This window comes from Aulostomus chinensis, chromosome 8 (assembly GCF_037954235.1).
Source record: "Aulostomus chinensis isolate RoL2024-O1b breed Wild chromosome 8, RoL_Achi_v1.0, whole genome shotgun sequence".
In the NCBI taxonomy this organism is placed as follows: domain Eukaryota; kingdom Metazoa; phylum Chordata; class Actinopteri; order Syngnathiformes; family Aulostomidae; genus Aulostomus; species Aulostomus chinensis.
The window spans coordinates 12,212,183-12,230,946 of NC_141327.1; the positions used below are offsets into that span (position 1 = coordinate 12,212,183).

General features: G+C 42.6%; 1 protein-coding gene and 1 long non-coding RNA gene across 5 annotated transcripts in view; one reads left to right on the forward strand and one right to left on the reverse strand.

The window, feature by feature from the left end:
• Positions 1-4,048: 4,048 nt before the first annotated feature.
• adcy9a (adenylate cyclase 9a) overlaps positions 4,049-18,764 on the forward strand; it is a 39,565-nt gene continuing 24,849 nt past the window's right edge. For 2 of the 4 annotated variants that reach the window (XM_086211005.1, XM_086211006.1), the window contains exons 1-2: positions 4,073-4,178; positions 6,134-8,026. In XM_086211005.1, the coding sequence (XP_086067131.1) occupies positions 4,118-4,178; positions 6,134-8,026 (1,954 nt within the window). In that variant the 5' untranslated portion in view covers positions 4,073-4,117. Of the gene's footprint in view, positions 5,187-6,133; positions 8,027-18,764 lie in introns of all 4 variants that reach the window. The other 2 variants (XM_086211007.1, XM_086211008.1) reach the window with 2 other exon arrangements.
• LOC147257196 (uncharacterized) lies at positions 8,015-14,477 on the reverse strand. The gene is made up of 3 exons (XR_015117568.1): positions 14,459-14,477; positions 8,259-8,355; positions 8,015-8,047 (listed from the first exon to the last, which is right to left on the reverse strand). It is a non-coding gene; the product is annotated as an uncharacterized LOC147257196 (long non-coding RNA).

Here is an 18,764-nt window from a genome sequence, read left to right on the forward strand (position 1 = left end):
CAGAGAGGCTCCATTTCTTTTAAATTATGCTGAACTTTCACTGTTACTGCAAGAAAAGAAGATTATTTTTATCACCACACAAGTGAAAAATATTAGATGTCATCTTTAGAAAAATACTTTGTGTTTTATTGTTTGTTAATTTTATCCAAAAATAAGGACACACATCTGGCATGGCCAGCTTCATTCCAATGATGAATTATTGTGGATTTTTTGACGTCAATGATGCATCTGAAGTTGTTCAAATTAACCCTCTTTGGATTTAGAATCCGAATCAGGCAGCAAGGGATATTCCATCAAATCAACATCACCGTACACATCATTATCTAAAGCCGAGTTTGCGCGTCATTAAATAACACGGGATTACAATGAAGTGTAGCTGATGATGAATCATTATTGGAGCACAAATCAATCCCAGCGGTGATGTCATTGTCCTCTTCCTCTGGTGTGCATCTGTTAATCCACAAGCACCCCCCCCCCCCCCCACACACACACGCACACACACACACCCACACATAAAAAGAGTAATGCATTAGAATTTAGACCTTCTCCTCATTTCAGCTTTCAGTTAAAACAAAATTGTCAGTGATAGCTATGCTGTTCAGAGGTTGAATTGTTGTTCATATTCAATTTTGAATGACTCAAACTGAATAAATAATGTAGGGAGGGAATGAGCACAGGCTTCGTAAAATCTGGAAATCAGCTCTAATTGGAACCTTGATCCAAAGTAGACTAGCATATATTGAAAAAAAAAATTATTAGATATTTTCTGAAATATAACATATATACCCACAGGCAGGCCTTCCCTTGGGGGGGTTCCAGATGCCTTAGGGGATGTTCAGACAACAGAAATGAAAGAATGCTAGCTATCAAAAGGTCTGCATGTATGTGATAAATATGGCTGAGATCTTGTAGTTTGGGAGCATTTTTACTGTTTCTCCTACCCTCCAAGGGTCAGACACTAATAAATGATGTATTTGGTGTATACTCTGAAGTTAGGTCAAAAAATAAACTGGTGAAAACATGAACCGATAGCTTGGCTAAATCTGTCAACCTAAGTAGCCTACATGGGTCTTAAGGTGGACGTGGGTCGTGGGTCGTGGGACGCCTGCACATTGCACCTAGCTAATTACCAGCTGCCTGGGTTTGGGCCCTGGCTTCACCATGTCTGGTCTGTGCGGACTTCGTATGTTCCTATCGTGTCTACATGTTTCTCCACCATCATATTCATGTATGATAAAACGGTACGTGCTCCTGACTGAGGCTACGCTGCAGGCCATGGGTTAAATGTTGAGGCCAGATTTTGCTGTAATCTTTAATCTTCTTTTCCTTTATGGGTATACGGGTTGTGTGTGGAGATGAAAATATAAACCAGTAATTTTCTTTATTGATACTTTTAGATATTCAGATATCATTACTCTCTTGAATTAAAAAAAAAAAAAAGCTATTCATATCCTCTCTTTTGGAAGCTCTGCGTGAACCTTAGCAAGCTTGATTGTATTGCATCGCTTGTATGTGTGCTAAAATTGTGTGTGTCGCTGCTGCATTTGTGTAATTTTTTTTAAACTATTTCCTTTTATTTTCTGTCTTGAGAATTTATCTGTATTGCTGTCTTTTGTACTGTGAATTGTATGAGTTTTACCAGCTTCAGGATATCTGTTGAACGACTGTGGTTGAAAATTAGCCTGCTGGCTAACACTGACACGTTACAAGGAATGCTGATTAATGTGTGTTGTACTTGCAGATAAATAAATTAGTTTGAACAAAAAAGACTCCATTCAGAGCAACCCATCAATTTTGGATTTAAATCAGATTGTCAAATTGTTCTTCAATAGCGGTTTCAAAGACACAAATAGTTTCCTCAGTTGTGGTTCACTTTAATTTTTCTAGAATAAATCTGCAGCTGAGGCTGGACTCCATGCAAGGAGTCAGGTTCCCCGCAGAGGTCAATAAAATATTCCACCAACCACACCAGGACGACACAAGCTTGATATACACATGTGCCTTTGTGATAAAAGCAACATGCATATTTGTGTGTGTGTGTGTGTGTGTGTGTGTGTGTGTGTGTGCATGCTGATTTTCTGTGTATGATGTGCAGGGCTGACAGGCAGAGTGTGAATACAGACTTATCATTGTAGCTTTATCAACTCTGTAAACAGGCCTCTCTTGTAAGCTCTTGAACATAAGCACACACACACACACGCTCGTGTCACACACACGCCCTGTATAGAGACATGCACATGGACACACTCCCCACACTTGAACGATGCACACTTGCTTTATTGGAGTCAAAGTTTACACATTAGAGCCTCATCAAAGGAGGAGATTATACCCCGGCAGTGGATCCGCACTTTAACCCCGTGTAACCATGTTTATCTGCTCGCTGCTGCTCACAATCTCATCACTTTATTATCTCCTGCTGGAAATAATCAAAACTCCTGCATGCTGTCAAGTCATGTTCATGAGGAACACACCACATTAGACAGAAATAACGGTGTGTTTGTGTCACAGTACCATCCTCCTTTCTGCCTCATGTCTTTTTTATTTGTCTTGGCCTTGGAGATAAAACTTTTCAGGAACTGGGAAGTTCTTTTCTAATCTGTTTAGGTTCCACTCTGTAATCAATTGGATTGTGGCTATTGTGTAATTTGTATTTTCTTCACGAAGGGAACGCCGCTCTCTTAAATGAAGACACAGAAGCACCTACAGAGAATATCAACGTAGCCACTGACAGGAATAACTGGGTAGAAAGATTTGTGTTTCCATATCCACCCGATTTTCCAATTTTCCAAAAGGACCTGGCTGTAAATGCTTATTTTTCTTTACTTTTCGAAGACCTACATCTTCTTAATTTGAGAGATATTAGATATACAAATCAAACTAAAATCTATTGAGACACAGCTGTATCTAACAGATGTGGATATGGGCTGGTTGCACATTTAAGCAGTGTATTTTGAGGTATAGCCATGCAAAGATGACACCGCAGGTAAAACAAAGGACATTTATAAAAGTGTAAATGGTGGTAGATTCGGTTGCAGCACTGACTGACCTGCTGGAGACAAACTATATCTACTCATTGATATTCAGTAAGTGTGCAGAGTGAAGTCATGAAAATCAGTGCGAGTGTTTTAAAGCACGTTATGGCAGTTACAGACATGTGACCTGAACGCAACGCCACTTTGGACACCCACCCACCACTAAATTTGTCAAGAGAGATCAAAACAAACAAGGTGGTACCGGAAGTCAATCTTGGATTTCAAATTAAAAGCGGTAAATTGATATCTGCTTCATTAATTTGCTCATTTTACCTTTACTGACTTGGAATTATTTACACCAGGAAAACAGCAACGTAGCATTACGCCGCTGTTAGCTGGAGTTAGTTGTGCTAATTGTAATGGTCTGCCTTTATGTAAAATGTGCCTTTCTGAACCAAAATATTCCTTTCATTTTTTGCAAGATAGCAAATAAATAAAACTGAAAGCTATTTATTAAACAGTACTACCCAAATAACAATGCATACCATTTATGTCAGCTGTGGGCTGTAAGCCTAGCTTGCTTTAACCAATGTAGCCACCAAGCTAATTTACCTTAATCCCAAAACTGACTAATTTAGCTAGCTAACCATCAACTATCATAAGTTCATCATCATTCATTCTGGAATAATAATAGTGATAATGATCTTCCTTGTTTTTAGAGCAGCTTTACATTGGTACATTGCTGTTTGTTCATGTTGAAATAAAACATTGTCAAAGGTAGTCTGCTGTTAGCTTGCTAACTTTTGATTATTGGCAGATGATTGGCTCCCTGCAACGATTGGTGCGTTTTAGTTTTAAGCAATAGTAAAGGACAACTTTCCCCCCACTACATTACATTTAAAACAAAACGATTAAAAAGCCACAGAGTTCAAAACGATTCACAGTTTCATTTGCAGCACTGACTGGCGTTTTAAAGCCGCGTTGAAAAGACGAATTAAATGTGATCGTTGTCATTGATGAGCAGGACCGGAAGCATTGTTTTTCAAACTGCGATGTACTTGACAGGCTGGTCTCACCAAGCCGCACCGCCACAACAGCTGGGGGAGGATTTCCGACCCAGTCACAGCGAAGATGGTGGCAGCTACATGCGTGGAGGTATTATGTTCGCCCGGATAACACGGAAAACCAGCCGTAGGACCCCCGGAGGCAAGTCTGTTTTTATTTAGCCCCCAACTCCAGCAGAGACCTATATCAGGGGGAGAAAAAGGGAGGCAACCAGCGGCGGACGGAAGAGGACGCACAATAGCCAGAGCGCACAGTGTTGTGTTTGTTGGACACATGCATGCCAGCAAAAACTAGTGCTATCCAGACCCGAGGAAGACTTGGTTGTGATAAGAAGTCGGCGCTATTTGTGAGGTGATTTTTTTGGTTGTCGAGATATTCGAGGGCTTTCCTGGATTGCTCTGGGGATTTTCTACTTCTTTGCTCAAGGGGGAGGAAATACAGCCTCAGCTCCAAATAACCAGAGTCCTAACTGGGTCTCCTCTCCAAACGCAGGAAATAGCTACGGCCTGGGAAAAAAAAAAAAAAAAGTTTGGAAGCTTTTGGAAACTAGAAGGGGGGGGGGGGTCGCTGACGTTTTGCACGCGTTTTACCACTTGACTTAAAAGTAGTATTTTTTTTTCTTAAGAAGAAGTCTCTGTTATCCCACTGAATAAATTGAGGAAAAGAGTTACACGCCGTTGGTGTTGTTAGTGCAATAGTTTTGATCATCACTATTTATAGACCAGCCTGTTCCGACCGAGGCTGTTCCTCATAGCTGTATGTTTTGCCAACTGCGCGCAACAAGTTGCAGACACTCCCCAGCAGAGGCAAACCTACACTAATTCGGGCCAGTAGATGGTATTTTCTGCGCTTCTCCTGTCGGATTACTCTCTTTGAATAGCGCATACCCCTCCCCACCCCCTCTTTGGAAGGCAGAGGGGGAATAAACGGTGGAGATCCGGAGAGGGAGTTCAGGAAAGGACGGGGCTGGATCCGTGGGAATAGGCCTGCCTGTCAGGCCTCTCTTATGATCTGGATCTTGGACTGGACGGGACTCCAAAATAACCCAGTCATGAATATTTGCGAGCTCCTGTCGGAATACAAATGGAATGGAAATGTATGGGAATAAAACATAGCACAATGAGCCATGCGTGAGGAGGAATGTAGAAGGTAAATTAACACTTCATCCACATTTTTTTGACGGAATTTTCCAATATTTTTAAAGGCGGGACTGAATTACGCATCTTTAATATATTCTTAATGCTTTGAGATGATGCAACTCCTGATTTGCACCTATTTTTATTTTAGCACTTGCATAGTTCAGAACAAGTCGGGGTGCGTTTAAGAGGGCAAATGAGGGGTTTTCCGCACATGCTGTGAGGGTCCTTTTCAACTTTTTCTAGCCCATTGCTGTGCACACCAACTGTTGACAGCCCACATCTGTATGAGCCCTGCGTCTGACCGCTGTTTGACACACGCGCGCGCGCATGTTGCCTCAAGATAAATCTCGGTAATTCCATTGCCTGAGTTTGTAATGTCAAGAGGATCGAAATACTGCGCACATGCAGAGGAGGTCATTTCCAGTCATGTAACGTCAGGACCGACTTGATAAAGGCAGACGCGCGCGCGCGCACAAACACACACACACACAAACACACAAAAGCCCGTTGCATCGCTGACCAGTCCTTTCCGAGAAGGATGTTCAGTTTAGGAGGCAGAAAGAGTGATGACAGTGTTTTTACCGCAGCTGAACGCCGGGCTCAAACCCAGAGCCTCTTTGGAGAAGGATGCGTGTAATGTAAGTAGTGACGCAAACCCGCGGTCGTATAATGGACTGCTCAATAAACTGGAACGGCGCGTCTTGTGTGAGTGAGTGTGCAGGCTGCTGTGTGCGTAGCAAAGACGTCTGTGCCGTTCTCACAGTACTTGCACTGTGATTCCAACAACAAACACCTTTGCTCTGTCTCACTGCATCACTCCACCCCCCCCCCCCCCGCCGTGCCACATATGCACACACGGCGCCCACGCACCGCGTCTAATTGCCTTATCATCAGAAGATATTAATATTTAACTCCTCTCCTCTATATCCCCCCAACCCCTTCTCCGCGTCACTCCAGTCAATATGGCCACTCTGCAACATCACCGGCAGCTTCTCATGCACGGCACGGAAGTGAGCTGCGACTCCAGCGGGGATGGCGCCGTGACCGTGCGGATTACCAACAGCGCGCCACACGTGCATCAACATGAGCCAGTGAGGGCTGCCAACAGTGGTGGAGGAGGAGGAGGCTATGGAGCTGTGAGTAAAATGAACCCTAACCTCCACAAATACAGCATCTCCTCCAGCTGCAGCTCAGCAGACTCCAGACCAGCTATGACCTCCACATCTAGGGGGTATAGGAAGGCGCCACCACTCTTCGAACGCTCAGCCGCCCAGTGCTGGGACCCCAAGTTTGACTCCCCCATCCTGGAAGAGGCGTGTCAAGACAGATGCTTTCCTCAGACACAGAGACGCTTTCGTTACGTCCTGTTCTATCTGGCGGTGGCAGCCCTACTTTGGGGGGTGTACTTTGGGGTCAATAGGGACCGTTGCCAACCCATGACTTTTCTAGCACCCACAGCATCATTTCTGGTCCTCTTGGTGCTCCTGTTTTTGTTCACCTTTACTCAACCCTACACACAGCTGTACAACCAAACCTCCCTGCTTCTGATTGCTGTCACCTTCGCCATCACCTTGGCTCCACAGATACAGACGGCAGGTTTCACTGAGCTGGAGTGGGCCACCAGTAGAAATGTCTCACATCTTGCCCCAGACAAAGTAGCACCACCCCCAGCCCCCTGCATCTCCCCCGTGGCCACCTTCTCCCTGTGTATAGAGGTCCTGTTATTGTTATACAGTGTCCTCCATGTGCGTCTGTACGCCTCAGTGATACTGGGGCTCCTCTACTCTATATTATTTGAGGCATTAGGGTGGCTGCCATTGCTGCACAGAAATTATGATACTACCACTGGGGGGGCAGAATTAGTGGGTGCTGATTGGGAAGGAGACGTTCTCCGCTGGCTGGGCCCGGCCAAAGCCCTGCTCCACTTGTGTGCTCATGTCATCGGCATCCACTTATTCATTATGTCAGAGGTGCGTTCCCGCAGCACCTTCCTCAAAGTGGGCCAGGCTATCATGCATGGCAAGGACTTAGAGGTGGAGAAGGCCCTGAAGGAGCGTATGATCCATTCAGTCATGCCTCGGCGTGTCGCAGATGAGCTGATGAAGCAGGGTGATGACGAGGGCGGCGGTAGCGAGAACTCTGGCAAGCGTTATTCTTCTGGTGCTTGCTCTGCCTCAGCTGTCTCAGTGGGTGGCGGAGGAGGTGGAGGAGCATCTCAATCCCAAAGTGCCACAAGCCCTAAGAACCACCCTCACAACAATCACAAACGCAAGAAGACCTCCATCCCACGCGGCCAGATTATATTTAGGCCCTTCAACATGAAACGCATGGAGCCTGTCAGCATCCTCTTTGCAGATATTGTGGGATTCACTAAAATGTCTGCTAATAAATCAGCTCCAGCCTTGGTGGGACTTCTCAATGATCTGTTTGGACGTTTCGACCGCCTGTGTGAACTCACCTGTTGTGAAAAGATCAGCACCCTGGGAGATTGCTACTACTGTGTTGCAGGCTGCCCTGAGCCCAGACCAGATCATGCCTACTGCTGTGTGGAGATGGGTTTGGGTATGATCCAGGCCATTGAACAGTTCTGCCAGGAGACATGTGAGACTGTCAGCATGCGCGTTGGCGTCCACACAGGCACCGTCTTGTGTGGGATCCTGGGAATGAAACGCTTTAAGTTTGATGTGTGGTCAAATGATGTCAATCTGGCTAACCTGATGGAGCAACTGGGCATGGCGGGCAAGGTCCACCTGTCAGAGGCTACTGCCCAGTTTTTGGATGACCGTTACCAGAGGGAGGATGGGCGGGTGGCAGAGCGAGCCGGGCAGAGTGTGGTGGAGAAACTTAAGGGTAAGTGACCTCTCATGAGATCTGTGCATGGAGTGAAAATGACTGTGTGAATGTGTCACCGGAAGACAATCACAAAGACAAGGCATCACTGGTGTGGAGGAATGTAATAAATAACTAGATATGTTGTCCATTGAGGAATGAGCGCGTGAGAAAGCTAACCAGCGCAGCAAAGTCTAAAGATAAAAGAAGGCGCCATCACACATAGACAGGATGAAGGTTGAAAGAATACAACCTGAACTTGTGTATCTCAGCACTTGGTCATCAGGGTTGAGTGGGGTCACCTCTGCATGACTAGACAGCTCTGGAGTATGTTATCAGGCCAGTTAGTCCTGTTGAAACAGCGAGCGAGAGAAGCAGGAGATGGAGAGATTAGAGGTCCAGGAGGACAGACGGCTTGGTTTATATTGATTGGATTTCATTCAACGTTCAGGTGCAGTACATGCTGTCATTACCCAAGGATTATTGGTTAAAAATCAACTTCAGGGTTATGACATATATATATATATATATATATATATATATATATATATATATATATATATATATATATATATATATATTATGCAATTTTTATCATCAAGAACAAATCTGACTATTTTTGTTAGATTATTGCCCTTTGGAGTTTTAACAGAACTTTATGATTTTTTTGGGGTTCTTTTTCTTCAGTCATTTTCAATATTCAAAATTGTTATTTTGCAGTGCAACCATTACATTTTTTTTATTAGCAGCATAGAGTTTGTTACATCGAACTCACATGTATAGTTTATTTGACAGGAATGATATATATATACATCTTTACATTTGAGGTTTCTACTATACAGGACTTGTAACCAAGGCTACTTCTGCAGTCCTCGTCCCTCGCTATGCTTTAGAAGGGATCCAACACAATGAATGGCACGCATAAAAGAGTCAAAGCTTCATAGACTTTCAGGTCAGGTTATTTTGTGAATCACAGTTTAACAAATGCAACACACCACAGTGTGTTATAAACATAAATGTAAGCTTTCTTAGGGTAGAGCGATGGAGCTGAAATATTTATGAAAAAAATACAGTTGAGACAGAAAAAAGCAGGAGAAAGTATTCGGCAGCTTTATTTCTCCAGTTTCATCATTTTACTGTGAAAACAACAATGAGTAACAGTTACAGATAAAGAAACTGCCTCACTTTGATGCTCATTAAATACAGAACGCAATGAGTGTAACATCATGAAGATGCAATATACAAACCTTTGGAATTAGTAAATAAACTGTTACAAAATAAGTGCAACACAAATGTATTTTGTGTATGAACAATTGTTGCACTCTTCATTCTGACTGTTTCTTCAATCCAAAATACTTTACGTGGCTGCACATCACATATTTGTTGCTTTTTAAGAAGTTTCCATTGCTGATACATGTCAATAATAATTTATAACCAGGGATTTCATAACATAATTATCTCTATAAATGAAAGATTATCTCTGAATTACTTATATGACTCTATATGTATGTGTGTGTGTGTGTGTGTGTGTGTGTGTGTGTGTGTGTGTGTGTGTGTGTGTGTGTGTGTGTGTGTGTGTGTGTGTGTGTGTGTGTGTGTGTGTGTGTGTGTGTCCCCGTCCCCTCTGTGGGATGCAGCATCAATGGAGCTAATCTCTCCAGCAGGGAAATCCTTGTGGGCTGCCGTCTAATCTGAGGCTTCTGCTGGACAGAGACCGCGTCCTATTGTCAGGCCTCATGTCACAATGTATTCACACTTGACTCTAAATGGTGCCATCACTCTATTTCCAGGCTGCTGAACAGCAGCAGAGATATTGACATGCAGCTTTTGTTAAGGGAGATAAAGGGGGACTCGTTTGCCTTTGACTCAGCGACCCACAGATCCCTGCTCAGGGACAGAGATTACCTGGGCCGTGTGTCTCTGCACCAGAAAGAAAAAAAAAAGGCTGAGGGACGGATTAGTGCTGCACGATGTGGTGAAAAAGTCATATTCACTTTATTGTATACAGTATTGCTGTTGGGATACAATAAACTAACCATATCACGAATGTAATTTCTCATTGCTCAACAAAAATTCACAGAAATTACTGATCAATTTATTGTGTTAAATTCTCAACTCAAACCCGCAAATTTAAACCAGCATAAAAAATACAAAAACTAATTTTTTTGTTTGTTTTTTTCAAAATAACCAAGTTTTCTTAAAAAATGGCGATAAAATAGTTTTGTTTTTTAAAAAAAACAACTTTATCTGCAACATTTTATTGTACAAAATAAGGAATGCTTTTTTTTGTGGTTATATAATTGCACAGCTGAGAACTGTATATGAGAACTGCAAATCAATTAATTGTGCAAGACAAGAAGAGTTGCAATATGAGAGAAGCCAACATGACGCACCTTCGCAAGGATCTCTTGAGTACTGTTTTGTGTAGAAGACCAAAAGAGGAAGGAAGGAAAACGGGCCAAATCATACAAAGTAAATGTTACCAAAATTGCAATATCGCACAGTGCTATTTCCAAATCACACGAAGTATTATTATTATTAATATCCATCAATCGTCATCTTCCGCTTATTCCTACACATTAAGGGTCGCGGGGGGGCTGGAGCCTATCCCAGCGTCAACGGGCGAGAGGCGGGGTTCACCCTGGACAGGTCACCAGTCCATCACAGGACCAACACATAGAGACAGACAACCATTCACACTCACAGTCACACCTCCAGTCAATTTAGAGTATCAATCAGCCTCGTCCTCTCTTGATGTCTTTGGACTGTGGGAGGAAGCTGGAGTACCAGAGAGAACCCACACAGGAACAGGGAGAACATGCAGACTCCACACAGAAAGAGCCCGTGCCCGAGCCGGGACTCGAACCCGGAACCTTCTTGCTGTGAGGCCACAGTGCTGACCACTGCACCACCGTGCAGCCTTATTATTAATATATTAAAACAAAATTATGACACAAAACCATTTTAATCAAATATCATGTTTTTGCAGAGTATCAAACTTAACCATTACGTTCTACAGACAAAGTTTTTTTTTTCCCGATACAGATCTCCATAGATATCACAACATCATCATTTTAGTTTTTTGAAATGAAAATCAGGAGAACAATGATATAGATATGAACACGAACAGTATGCATCAAATGATCAGACTTAATTTGGTCAAAATTCCTTGGAGAATATTGTGGTTGAGGAGATATGTCTCTGTCAGAAAAGTTTGTATATTTTTTATAAAATTAAGTTTCACCATTTGGACATTTCTTTCAACTTTGAAGGTAAAAAGCCCAGCCTTCTGAAGTGTGGTTAATTTCCTCCTTTATTTGCCACTTGCCTCTGGTGCTGCTTCTCAAGAAGTTTTCAGTTTCTCATCGTACAAACACACCGTCTTTTTTTGCTCTTTTCCGTTCAAACCTAACAAGCAATTATTCTTCACTCAGTCTGGTGTTTGTTTTGGTACCAGCCCTTAGTCTTCTGTTAGTTCCCCTTATCAGAAGATGCAGTAGTTTCTTAGCAGATGTAAAAGAATTGTACTTACTCTAAGTTAACGAATTACTGGATTGTTAGTGATGATATGATGGCAGTGAACCTCTTGGGGCTGCAGTGTATGGAATGTAGACCTTGTCAAGAAGACCGTGTTTATGTATGTGAAGAAATATGATGTCAGTGCTTTACTCACGTTTTCAAACAAGTATAAAGCGAGTTTGAAGTTTTGTGAATTAGGCCTTGTTTACCTACGTAGTTCTTCGGTTGCAGTCCTCCTCCTACCTGCACATTTACCAATGTACTGATGTGTTTGTGGACATATTGCAGCTTCATGGTTTCTTCTCCATCTGTGTTCTACATGCAGTCTTGCACCAGTGATCGCCTGATTGAGGTTTAGAGGAGACAGTTTGCTTCAGGCCTCTGACCAAACATGACATTTTTGCTACTTGTGTCTTTTGGGTTCTCTGTCACTGCAAAGATCCAAGTCAACTCTTATTACCTAACAAGTTGGTGTTGTCTGTGGGAATGTCTGTATCTGTCTGTCTGTCTGTCTGTCTGTCTGTCTGTGTGCAGGATGACCGGTAGCAGTGGAGAAGAACAAACACAAACATACTGGACTCTAGCTAGTTATAGTATTCTTGCTGGCTTACTTATTTTTTTCTTCTCTATCAACTGTAAGATTTTTGCAATCCTAAAAGTTCGATGAGAGAAACACTGAGTGACCACACGTGTCTGGTTGCCACAGCGACACTGAACCATAAGCAAGCCCTTAAAAAAGTGGCTTTCATAAGGGTTAAAAAAATATACAAATAAAATTATGGTTATTTTGACTGATTTGCAATTGCAAAATGATTGGCAGTACTGTATTCTTATAAATTTTGATTTATAACATCATTTTCATTGAAATCCCACAAATGATTATGGTGTGATAGTTGCATAGTTTTATTTGAGTTTAATGTGTAGAATATGATGTTTGGGCAGGAGATCCCTGCAGCTTTTCAAAGTTTAGTCTAAATTCACCCGTGTGTTGACGCTCATTAGTGCAAAGTCTCATTCTGCATTTCTTATTGTTGGTTAGCAGATGGGGGCGTCACGGTGGTGCAGTGGTCAGCACTGTCGCCTCACAGCAAGAAGGTTCAAGGTTCGAGCTCAGGATCTTTCTGTGTGGAGTCTGCATGTTCTCCCTGTTCCTGTGTGGGTTCTCTCTGGTACTCCAGCTTCCTCCCACAGTCCAAAGACATCAAGAGGGGACGAGGCTGATTGATACTCTAAATTGACCGTAGGTGTGACTGTGAGTGTGAATGGTTGTCTGTCTCTATGTGTTGGTCCTGTGATGGACTGGTGACCTGTCCAGGGTGAACCCTGCCTCTCACCTGAAGGCTGCTGGGATAGACTCCAGCCCCCCCGTGACCCTTAACAGGATAAGTGGTAGAAAATGGATGGATGGATGGATTTTAGAAGATATACATTAAATAGCCTTAGATATGTTTAAAATTAAGTGCTATAGTCTTTTAAACCAAGTAAAGAGATTTACCAAATAAAGGTTTGATGATGTGGCAGCAGTCACAGTGTGAGATTATCTCCCTTAATATCTCACACTGTTGGATATGATTGGGTTTGGAGTCTCGACCAAAGATATCGTCACATTCAAATATCTTATGTCCAATACATTTTATTCAGACTTTATCCTTCAGTTTAATACTGTGGGCCCTATATGGTTCATACTCAGAGCACAAACCATGGCCCGTGGTTCAAAGACGCAGGCATTAGACATCTAATTTTTCATAGCTTTGTTTCAGGTGTGACCTAACTCAAACCAATCAGAGGGTCTTGTGTCATTCCCTTTAAAGCCTATATTGTTCCTGGACTTGGCATGTTGCTATGTCAGTGGCGCACACCAATCACCCTTGGAGAGGCGAGCACATCTCATCAAGAGAAAAGGACCCCCGCATGCGCCAAGTGGGCATGTGAGCATGTCTTATGTTTTTAAAAGGGGAGCAGCAGACATTCACTGTAGCCATCTGAGGTGAAGCAGGCTTGGAGGAGGTGAAGCAGGCTTGGAGGAGGTGAAGCAGGCTTGGAGGAGTTGAAGCAGGCTTGGAGGAGGTGAAGCAGGCCTGGTAAGAGGTGGCAACCAGTGTTTCCACATTTTCGGTCATCAATAGAACTGCGATGCAATGCCGAACATCCGCCCACCTCCCCTTTAAGTAGCACTTCACAAATAATGGCATTCAGTAAAGACCAGCCTCTTTGTGGTCCATAGTGCAAACGTTTCCTGTTGTCCCAAAATAGCAATGTTCCTTAACATACGCAGTAACATACATAAGCACCTGCTGACGCAGATGCAGTCCAAGTTCACTTGTTCACTAGTTAAAGGGCGAGGACGCTTGGCATGAAAACGTCATGTGTGCCAGCTTGAAACTGGAAATGACACTTGTGCTTGACCAAGTGCCAGCTGGCACCAAGCTTAAGTTAGGGCCCAGTGTGTGTTCTAGAGAGGTGTTTTCAAATGGTAAATCAAGGCAACTGGACCTTATTGAACTTCTTGGAAAATTTTCACCTCTCATCCAAGAGGCCTATTCAATTCTGCTAGAACGGTCTGACTTAGATTTGAAGAAGTCTCTTGGATGAGGGTTGAAACATCTTTAAGAAATTTCCAGCAAGTCCGGTTGCCTTTGTGTACCTCTTGGAAATAACTTGACCTGGATGACTGAGAACTCTTACCAATGTATTCCAGTGAGAGAAAGAGAGAGGTGGTTTATGGGTCTTAAACAATGCCAGGCAGAAGCAAACGATCCAACAGAATGTTAGAGTACTTCAAGCAGGAGCTTCCCTTAGATGGTGTTATTTCTTCTTTCACTTTACATAAATATACTGCCGCTCGCTATGGACTTCTGTTTCTTTCACATTTGATCATAATAGACGGCTTACAATAATTATGTCATTTTTCTTCAGCTCTTGTTCTTGACTGACCTGTGGAAGCACTCATTTCTTCTCCCACACAGTTGTATAATACACCGTCTTTTATTCATCCACTCTACATATTTAACTAGAAGTTTGTAATTCCTGTTGCTCAAGAATCTGTTGAGTCATGTGTGTGTGTTTGCATGTGTGTGTGGCACTGATAAGCATGCCCAGCCCTGTCCCAGTATGATCACTTTGGTGTAGTGTTCACGCACAAACACACACACACACACACACACACACACACACACACACACACACACACACACACACACACACACGATCTGTTCTTTTGCCTGCTGTTTTTGTTAATTTTAATAATTTCTGCAATTAATCGAGCAACAATAATCAATTTGCTCCCTTCAAGGTTTGGACAAAAAGACAAAAGTTTGCAAATGGGGGGGGGGGGCAAAAATCTTCTATTGCCCTATATATAATTGATATCACGGCAACTATATTTATCAACACAGTAATTGTTCTTGTTGTGGGACTGATACTTCAGCTGACTGGGCGTTGCAGTGGCTGGTATGTGTAGAGTTCTGGTTTGGTGGCAGGTTGTACTCACCCCTCACGTAACTATAGTGAAACACTTTGCTACATTATATATTGTGCTAAATGTAAGTTTTGTACTGATCACAGTGCATGTTCAGTCTATATGATATTTAATGAATATATCATTTGCATAGCTGTGTTTGAAAATAGCAGGAAGGGTCGGTGCCCCTGTCTGCAGAGTAAATGGTCTTGCTGTACTTGATCATATTTGGCTATATTTTCTTTTATTTTGAAGTTCCATACAAACAACAGCTGCTGAATGAACAGTGTGCTACTTTGTGAGGCACCGATCCTCATGTGCTTCATTCATATCTGTGGGTTGCTGCTACTATTACAGATTGCTGTTGCTACATGCACATGTTTGTATTTTGTCATTTGTAGAAATCTACAAAGACAGCAAGGATTCCACCAGAACAACCAAATATGGTTTTCTTGGACTTTGCGATTACTTTGGGAAAATATTGTGATCTTTGCCCTCTTATGCACTTTACTGGCCAAAGTCCTGCTAATATTATTGCTGGAGCGCAAATTCCTGTCCTAATATTACAAATTGACCCCTCATATGGGATTTATGGCAGGGGTCAAGAATCTGCATGTGTGTCGGTGGCCTCTGGTACACCTTCAGTCTGGGTTTACCCACATGAGGACAACGTACTTCTCTACTGCACTGCAGTATCACTTACCCGCTGGTTATTCTGTGCTTTGTTGCATGAGACAAAATTTCTCTTTTGTGACGACTGTGACAGTGTGGCAAAGACAGCTGGTGTGTGTGCATATGTGTGTGTGCGTTCCAAGTACAGTATGCCGAAGTGGTGCTGTGATAAACGGTAGTACTGAATAATAAATACAGAGTGCGGTCTCAAGCCTTTTAAAAAATCCATGAGCTTCCTTTGCACTGGTTTCTAGAGCTCAAGAGCTTATAAGAGAGATAAAAACAAAGAGTTTATCAATTATGTGGGGAAAAGTAAGACTTCAGCAATAAGATTTGGGCGCTGAAAAGAAAGCCAGACAAACGTAGAACATGTCAGATAAAAGAAGCAGGGTACCGGTTACGAGATTTCTGTTGTTTTTTCTGTGTGGATTTCCTTTGCTACTTTCACCCTTTCAGTGTAGCTAGCTTTGATGAGACCATGTGAGAATTTGGCCACGTCATATTCAACAGGACACACACAGGGACAGTGTCCAAAACGGGGGAAGGTCTCTGAAATTGCTGGATAATCGAGGAGTCTATTGAATTAAAATAGAGATGGTTGCGCTGTCAGCTCATCCAAATTTGCCATAAACAACAGTTTAAACACGTATTATACCTATAAGACGTACCGCAATAATGACTTGATGCGATATTGATTAGTCAGCATTTTGTTATACTTTTCAATCGCATTTTAGTGTTGCTTCAGCTTTCTAAGATTATTGATATATCTGATAGGATGAAAGTATCCACGGTCAGGCACTACATGCACATTTTATCTAATGGAAACCCATGGGTTGGTTTGAAAGAAAAAAAAACCCCAGCAAGCTTTGTCTCAAACCTGTTTTGCTTATAATGAGAAAAGGTGTTGGGTAGTTTTTGTTCAGCACATCATAATATCTTCTTCCTGAAAGCTTAAAAAAAAATCTAGCATTCTCAAATTTTTTAGTTCAGAAATCTGTCGACAAACACAGCAGGACATTACGACCAACTCCTGCTTTCACACCAAAATAATTGGTTTTCATAGTTCAGCCTCTGTGTTACTCATCCTTCTGTAATGTCACTAAACTGTTGGCTGTTATTTTTGACCTCAAAGGTACAAAGGAATCCAAATGTTTGTGGAACGGGAACAAGTTGGTGAAGGCTCCCACTGCCGTGCCCACCTACCTACACCATCACTTACACAAAATCTTTAGGCCACAGTTTAACGTGTTGTGGCCACGGGCCATTGGTTGGATTGTTGGACCCTGGGTGGTACCACTTTTCAGATTTATTCATCCCTCCCCCATAATGACTGGCCTTCAAAGCTGTGTGCACATTTTATGAGGTGTCACAATCTGTAGTGAATTTCTTAAGGGAAGTAAATGGACCACAAGCTGGATTGTGTGACAGATACCAGCAACTTAAACTTGGCTTCAGATTTCGATGCGCACCAAATGATTGAGCCATAACGAGTCGTAATTATGTTCTCAACACTGACTTTGTCTGGATTTTTTTCATCCACTTTATGGGGGAGTTGTCACGATATTTATCTTCTGTCACTCGCCGTGATAGCAAGAGTGATAATGATAAGTCATATAGTTGGTTTTCTACTTAAGCTGGCTGATCAAACATTGCCTATAAATGCCATCAGCATTAAAATGACACAAATCCAAGATGAAGTATCGGATATAAACATGTAAGTATTTGCCTTCATAAACCTGTATCAGTCAAGCCTTACCATAAACAGCTTGTAAAGTGCTGTTCCCTGGTGGTCTGCTCTGTTGAGAGACAGACTTGTGTGTCATTAGAGGGAGGAAGAGAAGAAGGGAGGAAGAGGAGAAGAAGAAGGAGCATATTTTCTGGTCATGACCCTTTCTCAAGGATTTCCCACAGTCTAGCTTAGAGCAGCTGGGGAGGTGTGTGTGTGTGTGTGTGTGTGTTTGTGTGTGTGTGTGTGTGTGTGTTAAGAGGACACTGGAAATCCATCACATACAGCAAGCTAAATCCCTCATGCGATAACTGTATCTGCAATACAATTCAAGGGAATTTGAGCAAACACAAAAATATACAAAAATCACATGGGGACACTAAGAATTGCAATGCTTGCTCAGTAATTACCCTTCACTGGATGTACACTATGAGAGACACCAGTGTTTTATTTTAACTGAATATGTGGCCAAATGTCTGCAACCACGCATGATACAAAGTGACGTGCCTGTCGTCATCAGCGTCCCTTTCGCAGCAGGACCAAGGCTGGTCATTTCTTGCTCAAGGACTGTGTTTTGCCACTGAGCGACACGCCTCCATAGGAGACACTCAGAGACACTGTGAAGTGCAACACTAAAATGCCTTTTAACAGCTGTGTGTATGTGTGTGTTCAGTGGTGTGACGCATTGACAGTTGGTGTGCGTCACTGTTCCTGTCAACCTGCTGCACTCCTCTGTATGTATTCTTTTTTTAATCATTTTGGTCTTATTTGAGAGCGAGAAGACAAACGTATATGTTTTGATGTTACTGGTTTACATTCTATTTTTATTTTTCACTAAATGCAGCAGTTACTTTCAATAGATAGTTGTTGATAGCCAGGGTGTTTTCCCAGGGGATTCCAGATATTCTGGTCTGCTTGCAATACTGGGACAAGATCCACCAGACATCCCAGTAATGTTTTATTAAATCCTTGTAGGGTGATTGAAAAAAAAAAGAGAGATATAGGAGTTGAAGAGAAAAAGGAAAAGGGCAGCAGAGGAACTCCCCGGACTAATATAATGACAAAGGAGAGGAAAGGGAGGAGGAATGGATAGATGGATGGGAGGGTATTTGAAGGAGGATCATGTGAGGGCCTCATCCCGCAGTTCCATCAGCGTGTCCAAATATGGAGGCATCTGCTATTGCACAAGGCCTGTTCTCAAGACCCGCCACCGAAAACTGGAGGGTAGGAAATGAAGGGGGGGTAGGAAAAAAAAAGACCAGTTGGAAAAGGTTTGAGTTAGAAGATGTGAAAAATGAGAAAACAGTCAAGACTCAGTAGCCAGTATCAAGATGGGTAGTGTGTGATGGTGCAGGATGTAAGGTTTGGCGAGGCTAGAGAGAAAA